The sequence below is a fragment of the Mirounga leonina genome, unplaced genomic scaffold, assembly GCF_011800145.1.
Source record: "Mirounga leonina isolate KUSES-001 unplaced genomic scaffold, KU_Mleo_1.0 Mir_101595, whole genome shotgun sequence".
NCBI lineage: Eukaryota > Metazoa > Chordata > Mammalia > Carnivora > Phocidae > Mirounga > Mirounga leonina.
In genome coordinates this window covers 11,614,545-11,633,381 of record NW_023270158.1, presented here as the reverse complement: position 1 = coordinate 11,633,381, position 18,837 = coordinate 11,614,545, and the positions used below count along the sequence as shown (strand labels likewise).

Below are 18,837 nucleotides of genomic sequence, written 5' to 3'. Positions count from 1 at the left end.
CAGAACGTGCCCTCCCTAATACCCATCACCAGGCCAACCTATCCTCCCCCGCCCTCTCCAGAACTATCAGTTTGTTTTTCAGAGTCCATCGTCTCTCATGGTTCGTCTACCCCTCCGATTTCCCCCCCTTCATTCTTCCCCTCCTGCTATCTTCTTCTTTTTCTTTTTCTTAACATATATTGCATTATTTGTTTCAGAGGTACAGATCTGAGATTCAACAGTCTTGCACAATTCACAGCACTTACCAGGACACATACCCTCCCCAGTGTCTATCACCCAGTCACCCGATCCCTCCCACCCCACCCCCCACTCCAGCAACCCTCAGTTTGTTTCCTGAGATTAAGAATTCCGCATATCAGTGAGGTCATATGATACATGTCTTTCTCTGATTGACTTATTTCACTCAGCATAATACCCTCCAGTTCCATCCACGTCATTGCAAACGGCAAGATCTCATTCCTTTTGATGGCTGCCTAATATTCCATTGTGTATATATATACCACATCTTCTTTATCCATTCATCTGTCAGTGGACATCTTGGCTCTTTCCACAGTTTGGCTATTGTGGACATTGTTGCTATAAACATTGGGGTGCACGTACCCTTTCGGATCCCTACTTTTGTATCTCTGGGGTAAATACCCAGTAGTGCAATTGCTGGATCATATGGTAGCTCTATTTTCAACTTTTTGAGGAACCTCCATACTGTTTTCCAGAGTGGCTGCACCAGCTTGCATTCCCACCAACAGTGTAGGACAGTTCCCCTTTCTCCACATCCCCGTCAACATCTGTCATTTCCTGACTTGTTAATTTTAGCCATTCTGACTGATGTGAGGTGGTATCTCATTGAGGTTTTGATTTGGATTTCCCTGATGCCAAGCGATGTTGAGGCACTTTTTCATGTGTCTGTTGGCCATTTGGATGTCTTCTTTGGAAAAATGTCTGTTCATGTCTTCTGCCCATTTCTTGATGGGTAAATACCCTTCACTTTTAAGAGGTCAAAGTGAGAAAGGGCAGGGAATGAGCAGAGACTTTATCCCTTGTTTACTTTGTAGATTCTGCCTCTGAACCTAGACTAACTGGAATGAAACTCTGCTCCTAAGTGCTGACCTTTCCAAATATTCGACTCCTGTCCCCAAGATTCAAAGGGTTCCACTTGGATTTGCTCTTGCCCAAGCATTTATCTCTGAGTAACCACAGGCGATTGATCCTGGTATTCAAACTGACATGACTTTAGGATTTCATGCTATAGAATGTTTGTGATAATTTACAACACCAGGGGAAAATGAAATAACAGAATTGCTGCAACATCAATGTTGTGCTTTTTCCCATATGACCAGGCAAGAAACTAGCAACTCAACCAGGAGAAGACAATTAGGTGTTACAAAGGTGAAAAAATACTGTTCTAGTGCAGGCATTTATCCCAATAATGGGATGATTGTAGACTGCTGGTCATGTTTGACTATAGTCTAGATTCAGCAGTATTCCTTCCTCTACCCCTTTCAGACTTGGATGTTATTTGTATAAGACTAATACATAAAAGACTACAGACTGAAAACACATCTTTTTTATTTCTTAATGCCCTTATAGACCTAAAATAATATATGAAGCACAAATATTTCCATATATGCTGTCTTGAACCATAAGCATATATGAAAATTAGTCTTAATTTTTTTTTAAAGATTTTATTTATTTATTTGAGACAGAGAGAATGAGAGACAGAGAGCATGAGAGGGAGGAGGGTCAGAGGGAGAAGCAGACTCCCCGCCGAGCAGGGGGAGCCCGATGCGGGACTCGATCCCGGGACTCCAGGATCATGACCTGAGTGGAAGGCAGTCGCCCAACCAACTGAGCCACCCAGGCGCCCCTAGTCTTAGTTTTAATAATCAATTGTTAACATGGCCCCAAGAAGTTTTACTGCCAGTTTTAGAAGTAGAGAAATGAGGGTGAATTTAGAAATTTTGCTGACCTAATTTTGAAGAGATCAATTCATATGTTTTCATAAATCCTGATTTGAGGTTTAAAAAGTTAATATGTTGGTTATGGTTGTGTCAAATCAGATGATAAAGTTTTTCTTATAAAAAGTGACTGATAACAACATACCTGGATATATACAGGATTAATAATTGAGAATTATTTACATGCATGCTTTCCATACATGATTCATGGCACATAACTGTGCCAAAAAATTGCATTACAATTGATCAAGATTTGAAATATGGTTCTTGTCTGTTTGTAAATGGTCTTTGATCACAAATTACTTCAGTTGGAACATATTAGAGTCCATTTTTCTTTTCTGCTTTATTTACATTTTTTCACTAAAGTGCTTTATGTTTTGGTGGTGTTCTACTTATTTATTTTTAAATGCACAAATTCTTTGATAGGAAAATCAATTGCTTCCTCACAAAGAGCATACAGAAGGGGAATCAAGATTTTGAGGAGGAAGAAGGATGAAGATAATTAAAATAGACACTAAAAAACAATGAACACAATCCTCATTTGACCCATTTATTCTTTTGGTGTCCTGAGACCCTCCATAACTAAATGACACTGCATGCTATTCTTCATAATTTTTAGGGTTATACATTATAAAATTTTAAAAGAAATCTTTAAAATATATCCTCTTAAGTAATAGCCATGACCATTTTTCCTCTGGTAGATTACTAAGTTTCCCATTGCAGAAGACAGAGTAAAACCGGGTAGATTTTTAAAAATGGGTATATAGAAAAAAAAAATGTTTAAAAAAAAAGAGAGAAGAAGAAATGGCATGATATCTAGTAAAACAAGTGATCATGGAATTATGGGGATACACAGAAATCAGAGAGAGTGAATTTGCCGAGTAAGGCATATTTCTCTGGTCTGTTGGTCTCATAATGATATTATATTCTTAAAAGCATTAATAAAATTGGAATCACTCTAACTGCATTCTTCTTAGTAGTGTTCTTACAAATTAGACCCTTTTCAAGTTTAATCACTTAAGCACATGGGCATCTTGTAGCTCTGTGTCCTTTTAGACTCTTTTAAGAGTTTAGTCCTAAATAATGAGAAGTCCCACATATTCGGCAAACTTTTCTTGAGTGTTTTTCCTCATCACTCTCAGCCTAAGCTTCCACACCCACATTTGAAATCCCTACCTCTAAAATATGTATTTAAAATTTTCACAACAATCATACCATTTTGAAAACAGCACAATACTTCTGTCCCACCGAAAGCTTTGTATATTATAACTTCTATCCCCATTATGGCCAATATTAGAGATTTCATTAATTCTTTCAATTCCTGATCTTATACATGATGTCAGATTTTCCATTTTTTAATTTTTGTTTTTGTTTGTGCACTCATTTATTGTGTATTTTGGAATTGTTTCTGGTAGTACTATCTTTACAAAATGAACTATATGAGAACATGTTTTAAGTTGTAAAAAGTCCTAAGAACAATTATGCAGAAGAGTAAGCTGAATATCACAAAGCAAAGAATATATATGTAGTTACAAAGCAAAGAATATATTTAACACATACATTTTAAGAGATTTATTGAATACTACCCATATACTGACATGGAAATCTTGATGGATTGCACAGGGATAGTGTTGCTACTTGGTGTCTCAGGATAAGCAGTTATCTCTGACCACAGGGAATAGCAACTCATAAGATAGTTTTCTGTCTTAGAAAAAGGAGAGTGTTTTCATAATTAATATTATTTCCATTGGTAGAACAATTTTCAGCACTGGAGGCAAATCACTTTTACTATGTATAAGAAAATACTTTGTTTACTTACTATTCTTCCACTGGCCCCTCCCCTGGCCTACAAATAACCTCATTATATCTCCCATCTTTCTGTTGTGTTCACTGATATATCCCTAGTGCCCAGAATAGTGCTGGGAAAATAGTAAGTGTTCTCTGTACATTTTTGAATGAAGTAATTAAAAGAAAATCTGAGTTAATCTGTCTAGATACCATCTAATTTATGTCCTTTTATTTAAAAACTGAACTGAAAGAAGATACTCAGTACTTACTACTCCTTTTTCTTCATGTAAATTCACTTGTAAACCTACCAAAAGCAATCATCCCTGCGTACCATTCAAATAAAACTTTTCTCAATGTCCCCATGCAAGGACCAATTCCAGAGCTCTGTTCTCTCTAATGTTCCAGATGGACTTCCTCGGGGCAGTTGACTCTTTGGCTTCCTTCATTCTTGAAACTCCTCCCAGAATTTTATTGTGAGAAAGAATCTTAATTTCTCTTCCCCCCCCCTCGCTCATTATAATCCCATATTGACTGGTGCCTTCTGAGAACCTGTTTAATGACCAGTTTAGGGAGTGGTTAAAAGCATTATTATGGAATCTGGTGGCTCAGTTTGAATTTTGGTCCCCTAGTTACAAGGTTTTCTGAACATGCTCCTGTATCTCGCTTGTACTTACCTCAGACCATACCTACCATTACTTACCACTGACTCTAGCCCTCGTTGGTTCATATCTAGAGTTTCGCAGGTGTGGTTATGATTTTGCAGCACTGGGTTAGATGTTGGTAGAGGCCAGAACGTAACATGTATCAAATAACAGTGTCTTTTCTAAAATTATTTCATTTAATTTTTCAAGCAATTGTGAAGTAAATACTCTTTTTTTTCATCTCAGTACAAGTATCTGAACCTCAGATGAGCCAGCTACGTTGATCCAGGTAACACAGTAGAGTAAATGACAGCGCTGACTTTGCCATTAGTATCTGGTTAGTCACACTTTGTTTCTTGAGCACTCCAGCAATTAAACCCTTTGGGAGGAAGGGGAAAGAACTCTTTGAGGGGGTTTCCTTGGGGAAACTGAAGTTATAAATATGCCCTGAAAGGCCATTGGTATTGGCATCTTACAAACATTATGATATCTCAAGAAGATTATGTAGCTGGATTAGATACTGAGATTGTAAATGTCTCTCGGTTAAATTAGGCTTTATCTAAAACCAGTTCATTGCATGCCAGCTCTTGAAAGCCTCTGGTTCTTATAAATCATGATATACAATGACTTCAACTAAAGTCCTTGCTAAATTGAATCAAGAACATTCTGTACAATGGACTATCCTTTAGGCAGTTAGTAGGCACTAATGACTGGCTTCCATAGGTATATTTATCCTGGTATGGACAGTGAAGTATTGGCGTCTATCTGCTGTATTTCTTGAGCTTTAAAACAAGCAGACAAGAAGCAATCCAAACAGTGTATTTCCACATAACTGAGTAAAGTAACATCAGATCCTAAAATGTAGTCCTTGCCTGCTCTCAGATGGTATGACCCAATTTAGGAAGTGACCACGAAGCCCTTAGATGTGATTTAATATGAATTGTGGCCCTACTTCATAAAATAGCATTTCATGATATTACTTTGTGATTAGACTACTACAGGTTTTTTTTCAAGTAATTTTTTTAATAGTTAAAAACTATTTCCAGGCTCTTCTCCATGCAAAGCAGGAGAAATAAAAAGGCTCTTTTTGATCTGGCGTCTTGTATTAGTTTAAATTGAATCTTCACTATTTGAATTTATTGCAGCAGATGTCCTCAGCTACCCAATTATTTTAGCACAATTTGGCACATATATAATTTTAAAAGATCTTGTATCTAGGCGAAGCATTTAATTTCCTACCAAATTAATCCCTTTGGAACATTACATTGGATGCCATAGTGATTAAAAAAAAAAAAAAAACCTCTTTCATAACAGCAAGTTGCTCCAGTAAATACCCAGTACTCTGCACAAATGGAAGATCTGCATTTATTTCCTCTGTTATATATGGTGCAGTTTTTCTTATTACTAATTATGTACTCTTTCTCAGCTATTTTTAATAACAATGTATGTTGTGCCCTTTCCTTTCTAATTCTGGGTTTTTCTGTTCTCCTGTTTGAAGGAGATGACATGCTTTTCTTGACCCTAAAAGGGCAATGAATGTGGATTAAACCAGAATTCTTCAGCAATGTGGTCAGGAACAAGAATGATAATGTTTAAGATTTTGCTTAGCTAAATGACATATAATTCAGTATGCATTTTTAGTAATTAAAATAAGTTAATGTGTCCCAGTTACTGTTGCTGTGTAACAAATCATTCTAAAACTTTTTAGAGTAAAGCATCCATTTTATTATGTGCACAGATTCTGTGCATTAAATACTTAGATATGGAATAGCACAGATGGTTTGACTGTGATCCATGATGTCTGGGCCTCAGCTGGCAAGACTCAAAGACGAGAGATGACTTAATGGCTGAGAGCTATGAAAATCTAGAGGTTCTTTCATGTACATGTGTGGCACATTGTCTGGTATTATTAAAAGTCTGGAAATTCAGTTGGGAATGTTGGCTGAAACACCTATATACAGCTTTTCATGGTATTTTTGGTTTTAATACCATGGTTGATAGTTTTTTGAGGTAAAACCTCTTAGAGGAAGGCATGCCAAGATCAAGCATTCCAAGAGTGCCAGGTAATAGAGCCTCAGAATTCACCTGGCATCATTCCCTCCAAATAGCTATAAGCCCATCCCAGAAGTCAGTCTGGATTCAAGGAGAAAAGACACAGAGCCCCACCACTTAATTAGAGAAGTTGAAATGATTTGTGGATATATTTTAAAACCACAACAAATATATCATCTAATAGAGTGATAAATGATAGGTAATTATTTTCTGTATGCTTAAGATTGTTGTAGTCTGGGCGCCTGGGTGGCTCAGTTGGTTAAGCGACTGCCTTCAGCTCAGGTCATGATCCTGGAGTCCCGGGATCGAGTCCCACATTGGGCTCCCTGCTCAGCAGGGAGTCTGCTTCTCCCTCTGACCCTCCCCCCTCTTGTGCTCTCTCTCTCTCATCTCTCTCTCTCAAATAAATAAAATCTCTAAAAAAAAAAAAAAAAAGTTTGTTGTAGTCTATATATAACAGTCCACATCCCTGGACTGTAAGGAGATGCATTGAAGTTCAGGTAGCAAGCACAACAAAGTATTCACCATATTTGTTATGCTCAACCTTGTTATTTTTTGTTTTGTGCTTTGAAAATATTTTGTTTATTTTAATGAAGCTGGTACAATGTTCATTTAAAACCCATATCCCAGGGGCACCTGGGTGGCTCAGTTGGTTAAGCATCTGCCTTCGGCTCAGGTCATGATCTCAGGGTCCTGGGATGAAGCCCCACGTTGTCGTGGTCGTCCTCGTTGTAGTCGTCGTCATAGTCGGGCTCCTCATTCAGCAGGGAGTCTGCTTCTCCCTCTCCTCTGCCCCTCCCTCTGCCCCTTTCCCTCTGCCCCTATCCTTCTGTCCTTCCCCCCCTACTCATACGTGCACTCTCTCTCAAATAAATAAACCTTAAAAAAAAACCTATACCCCAGGCCAAAAAGTACAAATAAAATCAAAAAGAGCAGTGTTCTGTTGAACACACTTCTGCATGAATAACTTTATTAACTGCTAATAGAAATTAGGACTTTCCTGGGATCTTCTGATGAGATTTTTCTTTTATCTTAAAATGCTTTCTCCTTAGTGAAGCCATCTTTGGAGTTAATCATTACTCTCACCATCGCTGTTATCTCGGCTCTAGCCCGATAGTTCTCTTCTTTTGATCCAGATACTCGAATTCTAAAAGTAGCTCAAGTTAAGGAAAGATCATTTTCCACAGTTCAGTTCTTTGAAAAACTTCCATCTCCCACTGTAAGTCATAGTCCAGGAATGAAGCAGTCACATGCTAGAACTTCAGGGCCCATTGAAAAGTCATTTTGAACACTGGAATTGGTTGATCTTATTTATCACAAGCCTGAAAATGCACAGTCCTGGCATCTCTGTGCACACATGTAGTTTTTTTAAAGGAGAAGGTGATATATGAAGGAGGCTGAAGTTTGATCAACTAAAATTAGCACAGTGAAAACAAGTAATAATGAATAATGGGCACTAGAATTCAAATTATCAGATACTTTAAAGAGATGTGGTGCCAGTTTTCAATTCCGTTTTTAACACCACATTACAAAATAACTATTTTTAAAAATAAAAAACGATTGAAGGTAAAGGAAAAAAAAGATGAAAAGAATACCTAAATCATTGAATGACCGCCGATTTGTTCTTGATAAACTTCAATCACATCCTCTTCCTCCATTGCCAGTTCTTTGGCGGTGTGATTATCAGCAATTCTCAGACCATCAAACAGAAATCGAAGTGTATGCACTGGAACTCCCTGTCTTTGACAGTAGAATTCTTTGAGTTTCTTCATACAGGTTGTCATTTTCACTCTGAAGTGTACCTCGCTGTTATCCTGTCCAACGACTTTTAGTATAATGTATTCTCCTGCCTTCTTACCACCCACGTCTTCATTGGAGAGTTTTGCCTCCTGGTCGTCCATGGTGACAGTGGCTTCACTCAGTGTCTCCACTCGGGAGTGGTGGTGGCAGCCTCAGGTAGGCAGAACCTCGCTCCAGGGGTTTACAGATACGTCTCTCCCCCACAGCACGATGCTATGACTGGGTTGCTATGCTCAGGTTTGAATTCTGCTTTGGAATTCTTGATGACATGTCATAAATTTTCTTTATGATCCTTAGGGTTCTACTGACCTCGGTATGTCATTTGAGTTCTTTAATCGCTACATCTCAAGAGCAAGCTTACAATAAAAAAATAAGGGGATAAAAGGGAAGCACATAAATCAGCAGTATTACTCAACATCTCTTAGTCATCTGTCTCAGTTTGGGTTCCCCATAAATTAGACAGCAAGGAAAGGACTTTGGAGCATGTAGTTTATTTGAGAGGTGATCCCAGGAAGCATAAGTAAGAAAGGAGAGAAAAGCCAACAGACTATGTTAATGGCTAGGGGTTTGCTGCATTCAACTGGGGCTCAAGGTGCTGAGGACCATGTGAGATAACACAGTAAACATGCCTCAGAATCATTTGTCTAGATGAATAAAAAGCAGGAACATTTTACCACCATCATCCATACCCAGAGTTTGAGATTTGGCACGAGGTGTATCAGGGATTCCACAGTAACCCATTGTTTTTGTTTGTGGTGAGCATTATCCCCTGCTGCCTAGAAAACTCTTGGCAGAAGATCTGCCACTCAAGCAAGCCCTTGAGGGAGGGAACTGTCAGAGGGGTGGGAATCATGTACCAGACAGAGATGCCAGGTGACTCATTTGGGGCAAGGGGACATGGGATTGGAGTATCAACATCTCCTCCATCTTGGTTTTGTGTGTGTGTGTGATAATTATGATTTTATAAATGTATTACATTTACATAGTTTAACAAAAGCAAATAATCTGAAAGACTTACAAAAACCAAACGTGTAGCTGCTTGTTCTAGCTTTCCCCTATCTTTACACCTTGTGCCTGCCTCTCGAGGCAGTCCTTTCCAATTCATAACATTCTCTTATTTACCTCCATATTTCTAAATATGTATGTTGCGATTTATCCATCTTATAACTTGTGTATCACTTTCCTGGTATGGCCATTGAGAATTTATTTTTTTTTTAAAGATTTTATTTATTTATTTGAGAGAGAGAGCACATGAGAGGGGGGAGGGTTGGGAGGGTCAGAGGGAGAAGCAGACTCCCTCCCAAGCAGGGAGCCCGATGCAGGACTCGATCCAGGGACTCCAGGATCATGACCTGAGCCGAAGGCAGTCGCTTAACCAACTGAGCCACGCAGGTGCCCGAGAATTTAATTTTTTTAAAGGATTTGTTTATTTATTTATTTATTTGAGAGAGAGAGCACACATGAGTGTAGAAAAGAGGCAGAGGGAGAAGCAGGCTCCACGCTGAGTGGGGAGCCTGATGTGGGGCTTGCCCACAGGGTCCCAGGATCATGACCTGAGCTAAAGGCAGAGGCTTAACCGACTAAGCCACCCAGGCACCCCTGCCATTGAGAAGTTAATGTTTTACATTATCTCACCTCCCTCCAATTCTCCCTCCCTTCCTTTTTCCAATCTTGTTATACCACAGTTTTGGGGTAACTCAATATTCATGTTATTTTGACAATACAAAAATTTTCCATTACTAAGACAAATAATATATAATGATAACAGCAGATCCCTGCTTGTAAAACTTCTGATTTTCCTAAGGAAAAGTATTTTCATTTTTATTTTTTTTTTTTTAATGTACCTACTGGTAATTCTTTCCACATGCTCTGTATGCTCTGTAAAATGTATGTTAACAATATCATTCCTGCAACATTTCTATTTTCTTTATGGAGTCATCTTCATTGGTGACCCCAATACAGTTCAATCACAACTAGCATACTGTATAACAGTCGTCCTGAGATTTCCCTTTACCTTTATTCTAGAACTTCTCTTTGCTTTTCATCTTAGATGACTTGCTTCTCAGCTCCCAGAAGTCATGTCCTCTCTCTTGGTGTGTTACCTTCCGTTAGTAGATTACACCTCCCATTAGGTTCTTGAGAGTTTCTATGGAAGAGAAATTGTTTTGAGGGTGAATTATTTCTGTAAGTGAAAATGTCTTTATTTTACCTTGACATTTGTTTGACATTTTAACATTTTAATGTCATTATAACATTCTAGCTTGAATATCATTTTTTTCAGAATTCTGAAGCATGCCCAAGTTGTCGTCTAGTTTCCAGATGTTAGTACTGGGAATTTCTGTGGCATGATAATCTCCAACCTTTTGTAGTTTTTTTTTAAAGAACTTTTACAAGCCACATATGAACTTTCTGGTATGACCCTTTGACAGTGTTACCAGTTCTCCTACTTTCTACCTCTTTGCCTTCTTTCTACTTTGGGGGAGATTTTATTGACTTTATTTTATTGCATTTCTATTTTGGTGCCGTTGTTTTTGATTTGCACGACATCTTTTTTCTTCGTATCCTTCATATGCATTCTTTTCTGGTTCCATGTACACAGTGCCTCCAGTGAATGTTAGTTCATCATTTGCTCTGATTTCTCTGAAGATATTAACTATATTTGAAGTTTCTTCCTTTTCCTGCACTATCTTGTTTCCTACATCATTTTTATATACTTTGAGTTTACTTTCGTCTCTTTCATGTTGGAAGCTTTCTTCAAGTATTTGTTATCTTTGTCTGCTCATATGAAGAATGAGTCTTACCTTCATGGCATATCGAAGAGTAGCATTTTTACATAAAAAAGGCAGACAGTAGGTTAGAGATCAGAGGAATGGTATTGACCTTCACAGTTGCTAAATGGCACAGAAGATCTTCTCACGTTAGGATTTGTGATGAAACTTCTATAGATCCTTGAGCACTTTGATATTTAATACATAAGTTTAAATTTTAGTACATTTTATTTCCAAGAGGAAGGCCCATAGCATTAATCATTTCTTGAGAGGTAGCATCCTCTCAAAAGATTAACTGGCCTTGAGGTATAAGATGCTAGAGATACACCTCAGCTGTTAAAATGGCAATTGTCTTTATTTGAGTGACACACTGGTGTAGAGTTACTGGAAATAATGCAAATCTAAAGATTCACTCTAATATTGAAACAGGGAAAAATTGCTTTAACATTCTTTAAAATGTTTATTAGGTCCTCTGGCACTTCTACTTTTAAGATGAAGTCGGTGACAGAATTTATTCTTTTACCAGAAACAATTCAGAAGGAATTTTTTTAAAAATGGTTTTGAAGACATAGGATAAATTACATTGATTCCTGAGAGGTGGCAGGCAAGCAAGGTGAGCTCTGTGATTATCCCAGGTTATTGCCTCGAGAGACCGTCCAAACCATGGCACAGGGAGGGGAACCCAAGTAGACCTTGCTAGACTTCTTGTGTTTTGGAGATGGACCTATGAGTCCAGAGAGAGCAAGGTGGCTGGGGTTTGCAGGACAGACTAATGGAGATGAAGTAGCTGCACAAAGAATCTTCAAGGGGTCCCCCTCAATTGGTACTCAAGAATACTGATTGCTACCTGCATGTGACGAAACTACCCCAGGCCATGGGAAAAGCCATCAGAGAGGATTGCAGGGAACAGTGACAAAACTACCCCAGGCCATGGGAAAAGCCATCAGAGAGGATTGCAGGGAACAGTGCTCAGATCTCTTACGGGTTCAGGAATAGTGCTGCTTCCCATCAACCAGGCTGGGAAAACATAATTCACAGGACGAACGGGGATTACTCAGGATTGTGTCTCAATTGTGGGGAAGGTTAGCCCTAGGCCAAATGCTGCTCTGACTTGCCCTAGTAAAACTTAACTTTGGAGAGCAGGAAAGGCTTACCGACTGGGAGAAGGTAGAAAGGAAATTCTGATATGCTCTGTAACATTCTGTTTATTGAGCTGGGATATAAGTGTTAAGAGTTGTGATACCGGGACGCCTGGGTGGCTCAGTCGGTTAAGCGTCTGCCTTCGGCTCAGGTCATGATCCCGGGGTCCTGGGATCGAGTCCCACATCGGGCTCCCTGTTCGGCGGGGAGTCTGCTCCTTCCTCTCCCACTCCCGCTGCTTGTGTTCCTGCTCTCGCTATCTCTGTCTCTGTCAAATAAATAAATAAAATCTTTTTTTTTTTTTAAAAAAGAAATGAAAATAAAACAAGCCCAAAGAAAAGTGCAAAGAGAAATAAGAAGGATAATTAATGGTAGGAATGCACACATAAAATAGAGGATCAACAAAGCCAGAAGTTGGTTCTTAGCAAAAAGTTGGGAAACTTACAAACTAATGGTGAGATTGACAGGGGGAGGAGGGAGAAGGGGTGGGAGAGAGAACAGGAGGGTACAAGAGCTGTATCAGGAATGTAAGACCTTGTAAACTATACCTGATGAAAACACTAAAAAAATGACAAAAAGACGTTTGATCAACTCAGTGACCTTTAATTTGAAAAATAAAATGACAAAACATAAAAAAACCCAAATTAATAAGTAAAGTGATTTGAATTTCACATATTCCCAGTAATTTCCAGCTTCTGATTACACATAAGATTCTAGGTTTAGATCAGATTAGCTGCATGAAAAAGAGGGAAAAAAGAGGGTGTTTTTTTGTTTTTTTTGTTTTTTTAAACTAAAAGCTTCTTCTGTTTAATTATTAGCGCAAATGGCCTGCAAACCTTTCCCTGGGAAGTAAGACATCTTTGAGATAGGGGGATAATGGTGTGGTGGGCAACCTCTAAAGTGACCCCGGTCCCCTGATATCCACTCCCTGTGTAACAGCATAGGAAACGAGATGTCACTTCCAAGATTAGGTTAAAAGGACTCTGGCTTCCGTCTTGCTTGCAGGCTCCCTTGCTCTTCCTTGCTCTGGTGTAGTCAGCTGCTATGCTAGGAGGTGCCTTATGGAGGGGCCCACCTGTTAAAGAACTGAGGGAGGTCACCGGTCAAAGGCCAGAGAGGACCTGATTGCTCACCACAGCAGTGCTAGTGAGCTTGGAAAGAGATCTTTCCTGATTCGAGCCGGGCGATGATGACAGGCCTAGTTGACACTTTGCAGCCTGTAACAGCCCCTGAGCCAAGTCATCCAGCTAAGCTGGGCCTGGATTCCTGTTCCACAGAAATCGTGAGATCCTAAGTGTTGTTTGAAGACACTAAGTGTTGGGGCAATTTTGGATGCAGTAATAGATAACTAATTTATTAAGAGAGATCTAAGATTTGCTGAAGGTGACATCTGTGAGTAGAATAAGGCTCCCAAATACCACAGACGGAAGAAATTGGGAACATTAGGAGGCAGCGTGGCAAGCTTCTGAGTGAGGCGTCAGAGATTTCTGATAGTTCCCATTCCATCGGTTGTTGGCATCTGCCATAAACTATCATCACTGAGTTCCTATGCCTTATAAAATACCAATGTCAAAACCAATTTTCTCAAGTCTTGCTATAAAACCACTCTGTGGAAACCAAGAACAGAAGCAGCGGCTGATATATCGACACGGCATGTAGCAATCAGGAATTGCTTGTTTCATTTTTAGCAAATTCTACACATAGCACAAGACATAGCAAGTAGTGTCCTACCTTTCCAAAAATGCCCATGGCTCTTAATGAAAATAAAATCATCCCTATCTTCTGGCTGAAAAGACAGAAACTTCACATTGATACATGGAGACATAGAGTTACCTGACATAACACACGTGCGTGCACACACCTGGTGCACACCTGTACCTGTGATGAGCTGCTTATGTGTGCTTATGTATTCATCGGTTTGTATAAATAGGGAGGAGTAAGTGAAGGACATTTACCAGACTGCAAGTGTGTATTCCTCAGGAAAGAGGGAGAGGAAGGGAGAGACGCACATTATTAAGTCTTCCCATGTCCATCTCCTTTTTAAAAAGTACTGCTGCTTTTATCCTGTGAAATAATAAAGACACATTTAAATGCCTATAAAGATTAAATTACTGTGACTCTGCATTATTTTGGAGGGCTTTGCTGATACTTGTTTTTGATGTGGTCTTTAAATATCCTAACTCCTTAGGCACATTCAACAGAGACAGGTGATAGACAAGGAAAGTAGGAGGCTTGGGTTGGGCTTCCAGGCAGGGTAGGTAACCAACGAAAGCAGTCCTCTACTGCAACATTGTGGAAGGGCTTTATTTTCTTTGAAAGATCTAAGGTCATCCCCCCCCTTACACCATTTTGAGAAGTTGCAAAAAATTGATTAGAGGAGTCAGTTAACAGAATGATAACGAATCTGAGATGATATATTCTCAGTTTAATTTATTCACTGTTGTAAGAAGTTAATTCGACTTTTTTTTTTTTACTTCCTTGTTTTTTATGAGGGTTGTGATCTGTGGCGTTACATAAAAGCCAGGAGATTGAAGTACTAGCAGAAATTGCACTGGGTATTGAGTTCTAATATAGAATATAACAGCCTGAAGGGGGATATTTAGGCAGTGGGCATCAGAGTAACTATGGTATTTTATTCAATTTTAAGTCACTTAAGTGGAGGATAATGAAACCCAAATAAGAGGTCTAAAATCCTGCATTTTTTCTTAAGCATTTTGATCCTAAGGTTTTGGGGGGATTTTCTTGGTGCCTTTTTTTTTTTTTAAATGTTTTCATTTTGTTTTGTTTTTCCTACCACTAAGCAATTGAAATGATTATTTTTAAATGAACTTTATCATTTAGTAATTAGTTTCAACAAACTATGATTTATTTACTAAGAAGAGATCTCATGGGTTGTATGTGTGTTGAGTGTCTTAAGAATTTTCTTAATGATCATCTAGAGCACAAGTCTATTTTTACTTCATCTTGTGATGATTCTGAGAGTTCTTTCGGTAAACAAGTAATATGTTTAAAAGCTGTGATAAGATTTATAGGATTTGAGAAATATTTGGATTTTTCAATTAGACTTTGGTCTTGATAACTATTTTTGATAATTTATTATCTATTGTGACATAGCAAATCCTCAAACGTAATGGTTTAAAACAACAAACATTTATCAACTCGGAGTTTCTGAAGCTCAAGAATTTGGGAGTGAGTTTGCTGTATGGTTCTGGCTCCGAATCCCTTATGAGGTTGGCAAGCTACCGGCTGATGCTGCATTCGCCTCTGCCTTGACCGGGGCTAGAGCGTATGCGCCCAAGGTCACTCACATGGCTGTTGTCAGGATGCCTCAGTTTCTCCAAGTGCAAGCCTTTCCTTAGGATTCCTCAGCATGTGGCACCTGCCTTCCTCCTAGAGAAAGTAATCCCTGAAAGAAGGAGGGCAAGCAGGAAGCCACAGTGCCCATTATGACCTCTAGCTTCCAAAGGTGCACACTGTCACTTACGTTTTATTCTGTTTGTTGCACATGCCAACGCTGAAACTATGTGGAGGGGGCCTATACCTGGGTGTGAATAGGTAGGGGGCCATTGGGGCCAGTCTTGGGGGCAGGTGACCATAGATAGTGTATAAGTCAAGGCATGATCAGACACACAGACCCACTAGGAGTGATACAGAATATGGGATCCAGTTTAGTATTTATATTATGTCAGTGTGGAAGTTGGTTGGACAAGTTTCTCTAAGGCTCCTATTTCTGTATCTGGTGCCAGAACTTAGCAAGGTGGGGAGAACAAGGCAAACTGGGATTTACAAGGACAGACTGGGCACGGTGAAACCTGTGTGGACAAACTGGAGAAGATGAAGACAAACTAGAATATATGCTTGTGTTTTATCAGCTCTGTCTCTGGTCATGTGGATGGCTGTCTCATCAGCTGGGCCCCTTCACCCTAGAGCTGCTCTAAAACCTGGGACATGGCAGTTTAAAAAGTTGCATGCCTGGCTGCCACCCCCATCCCACCATGGGAAGCCAGTACCTCAGTGACAACATATATAAGTGGCAAGAAGCCCTGCCTTTCATCATCCTTTAGAGCATACCAATGTCTGTGCCTTCACTTCTACCTTCTAAACGATGTGCACATTTTCACTGAGTCCAATACCAAACTGGAAATATATAGCAAAGGGAATTCATGGAACGTAGTTTGAGTTAACCTAAAGTAATGCAGTACAAAGCCATTCCAAATAGGAAAAAAAAAAAAATACAAGGGGACCAGAACAAGAACATGGCTGGTTTTCCTGAGCATAGTTTTAAAAGAAACTTCTCAGCAACTGTTAACGAAAATATCTATAGTTGCTAACACTGTATTGTGTAATTGAAATTTGCAAAGAGATTAGAAGTCAAAAGTTCTCACCAAAAATTTTTCAAATTGTGTATGTGAGACATAATGGTTATATTAATTAACTAGAAGAGAGGGATCCATTCTCACAGTAAACATATATTAAATCATTGTGATGTACATCTTAAACATCTCATAAGCTGAAAGACAAGGAGAAAATATGTTGGTCTCCTGCTCTCAGTGGTAGGCTCCGTATCGTGGGCTCTTTTTCCGTGGCGGTGGCAGTTAAGGGGAAGAATTTCGGTGGGTGGAAGAATCATGGAAAAAAGTGGAGTGAGAGAGGAAAGGGGAACTGAATATGCTCAAAGGAGTAGTGGAGGTTTCAAACCCAGTGGTTGGGAAACACTGGTCTGGGGTAGCTGTTTTCAGTCACAGCATTAGTCGTCCGTAGACACGTGGAAGAGAGGAGAGTTGAATTACACTTAGGGTCCCGAATTGCCCACAGTCTAAAACATAGCTTTTTCCTAACTGACAAGAAGCCAAAACAAGTCAAGCATGCACACACATGTAGATGATGGGCCATGTGGCGAAAGAACCTGACAGGGGCTCCCTAAACATGTGATTTTTATTCAGATCCTAAGACAGCACGTATCCTTATGAAACTGTGCAGCTGACAAATACATTGTTATATCCTGGGGCCCTCACCACAAATGTGCCTATTTGGCAGGCCAGACATTAATATCCTCTCATTTTATGGATCTTAGCTGAGTGTGAAAAAGCTTAAGGTCATAAAAATTGTGAAGATCGAAATGGTCATAATCATGCATTTGATAAGGCTTTAAAAAAGAAAAACAAACCCTGTTTACCCCTCTTTAGGATACTAAATCCATCTTATTAAGTAAGAGAAGACTCGGGACACTCGTGCTAATTTTCTACTCTTATCACATTCCAGGAAAAGAATTAAACTTACATTAATTTAACTTTTAATTTCACTGCCACTGGAATAGCCGAATACATGCACTCTATTTTTCCAATTGTGTGAGTTTTGTTCTGATCATAGGTTATTGTACAATGATGAAACAGCAAAGAAAATACTCCCTGATATCATCTTGCCTTCTACATTTCAATCTTCCTGTCCTGTCCTTGTCTGTATGAATTCACATGAAGATGGTACGTGGCCCTGGCAACATTTCTCTTCCTGCTTCCCTGTCTTAATATGTTATGAAATAATATCTGAATTTCCACCATCTATTGGGTCTTTCTAATGGCTGCTAATAATTCATCATGTACTCACACTTACTCATTTTTTATTCATTTTGTGATAGGTAGTCACAACCAAAAGAGGTAATCATTTTACTATTATTACTGGTTTATTTAAAATTTAAATATAATCAAAAGTAAAGCTAAAAGTCTATTAATTCAATTCGAAGCATTTTAAAATGTTTATTACCATGCCTTCGGTTTTCCATGTGCAGTGTGAAGATTAAGTAAATGCAATGCATTTCTGCTAAAAGTATCTTCTTATATTTGTTATTTATGTTGAAAATAAGTAATAATTAACTGTAGCAGAATCTCAACCCAGCCACTTGGAGAAAGTTGAGATTCTCTCTAAATATTAACAGCATCAGTTCTAATATCGACAATTCCATGGTGTCCTATTGAATTCTCCAGTCATCCCTCTCCACAGGTGCACTGAAAGGCATGCTTTCCTTTTCTTCTCCATCGCTGCAAAGTGTATATGCAGATCATATGACAAGGGGTACACCACATCAGTTGATGGAATAAAAGTCATAGCCTTGAGTTTCCCAAATAGATCCTCCTTTAAGTGGGGAAGCAAACATGTTCTCTCTATACTTTCATGTTGTAGTAGATTACAGGTCTTCACTTCCAGGTTTTTCAGACGTGACTTTTTTAAAGTGTTGCTGAGCCCCTTGGGGAACATTTGCGTATCTAGAGGAGAATGGATGTCCTGCACTATTTTGCATGTCTGGCTGGGTGGAGTAGAAATCAGTCTTGAGTTCCTCCCTCAGTGGCAAAGATTAGAGTGCTAATCACAATTTTTATTTTATGAAATCACACAACTCCAGAAGACAGTGTCGTTTGACCCCAGAGAGGGAATCGACTTGCCTGCAGGAACTGCTTTTTCCAAAGCAGAAATTGTATGGAAAGCATCAGGATTCTCACAAAATGTCTTCACCGTGAATGCATCTACTTGGAAAACAGGAGGCTTCATTTTCATTGCAGACTGTTTTTGCAAGGTCTCCAAATTGCTGGGATTTTTGCTCTATTATTAACATAATAGATTTTTAAAAATCTCTTTTTCATTTGCCTTTCTTGGATTGCTCCTAACAATCAATATACTCCATGCAGTTAGAACCTTTTG

At 39.0% G+C, this 18,837-nt stretch overlaps 1 protein-coding gene across 1 annotated transcript; it reads right to left on the bottom strand.

The window, feature by feature from the left end:
- Positions 1-7,986: 7,986 nt before the first annotated feature.
- On the bottom strand, positions 7,987-8,337 carry LOC118005834 (small ubiquitin-related modifier 1-like). Its single transcript, XM_034998179.1, has one exon. The coding sequence runs from the start codon at positions 8,335-8,337 to the stop codon at positions 8,032-8,034; it is 306 nt and encodes a 101-aa protein (XP_034854070.1). The 3' UTR covers positions 7,987-8,031.
- Between the last annotated feature and the right edge of the window lie 10,500 nt (positions 8,338-18,837).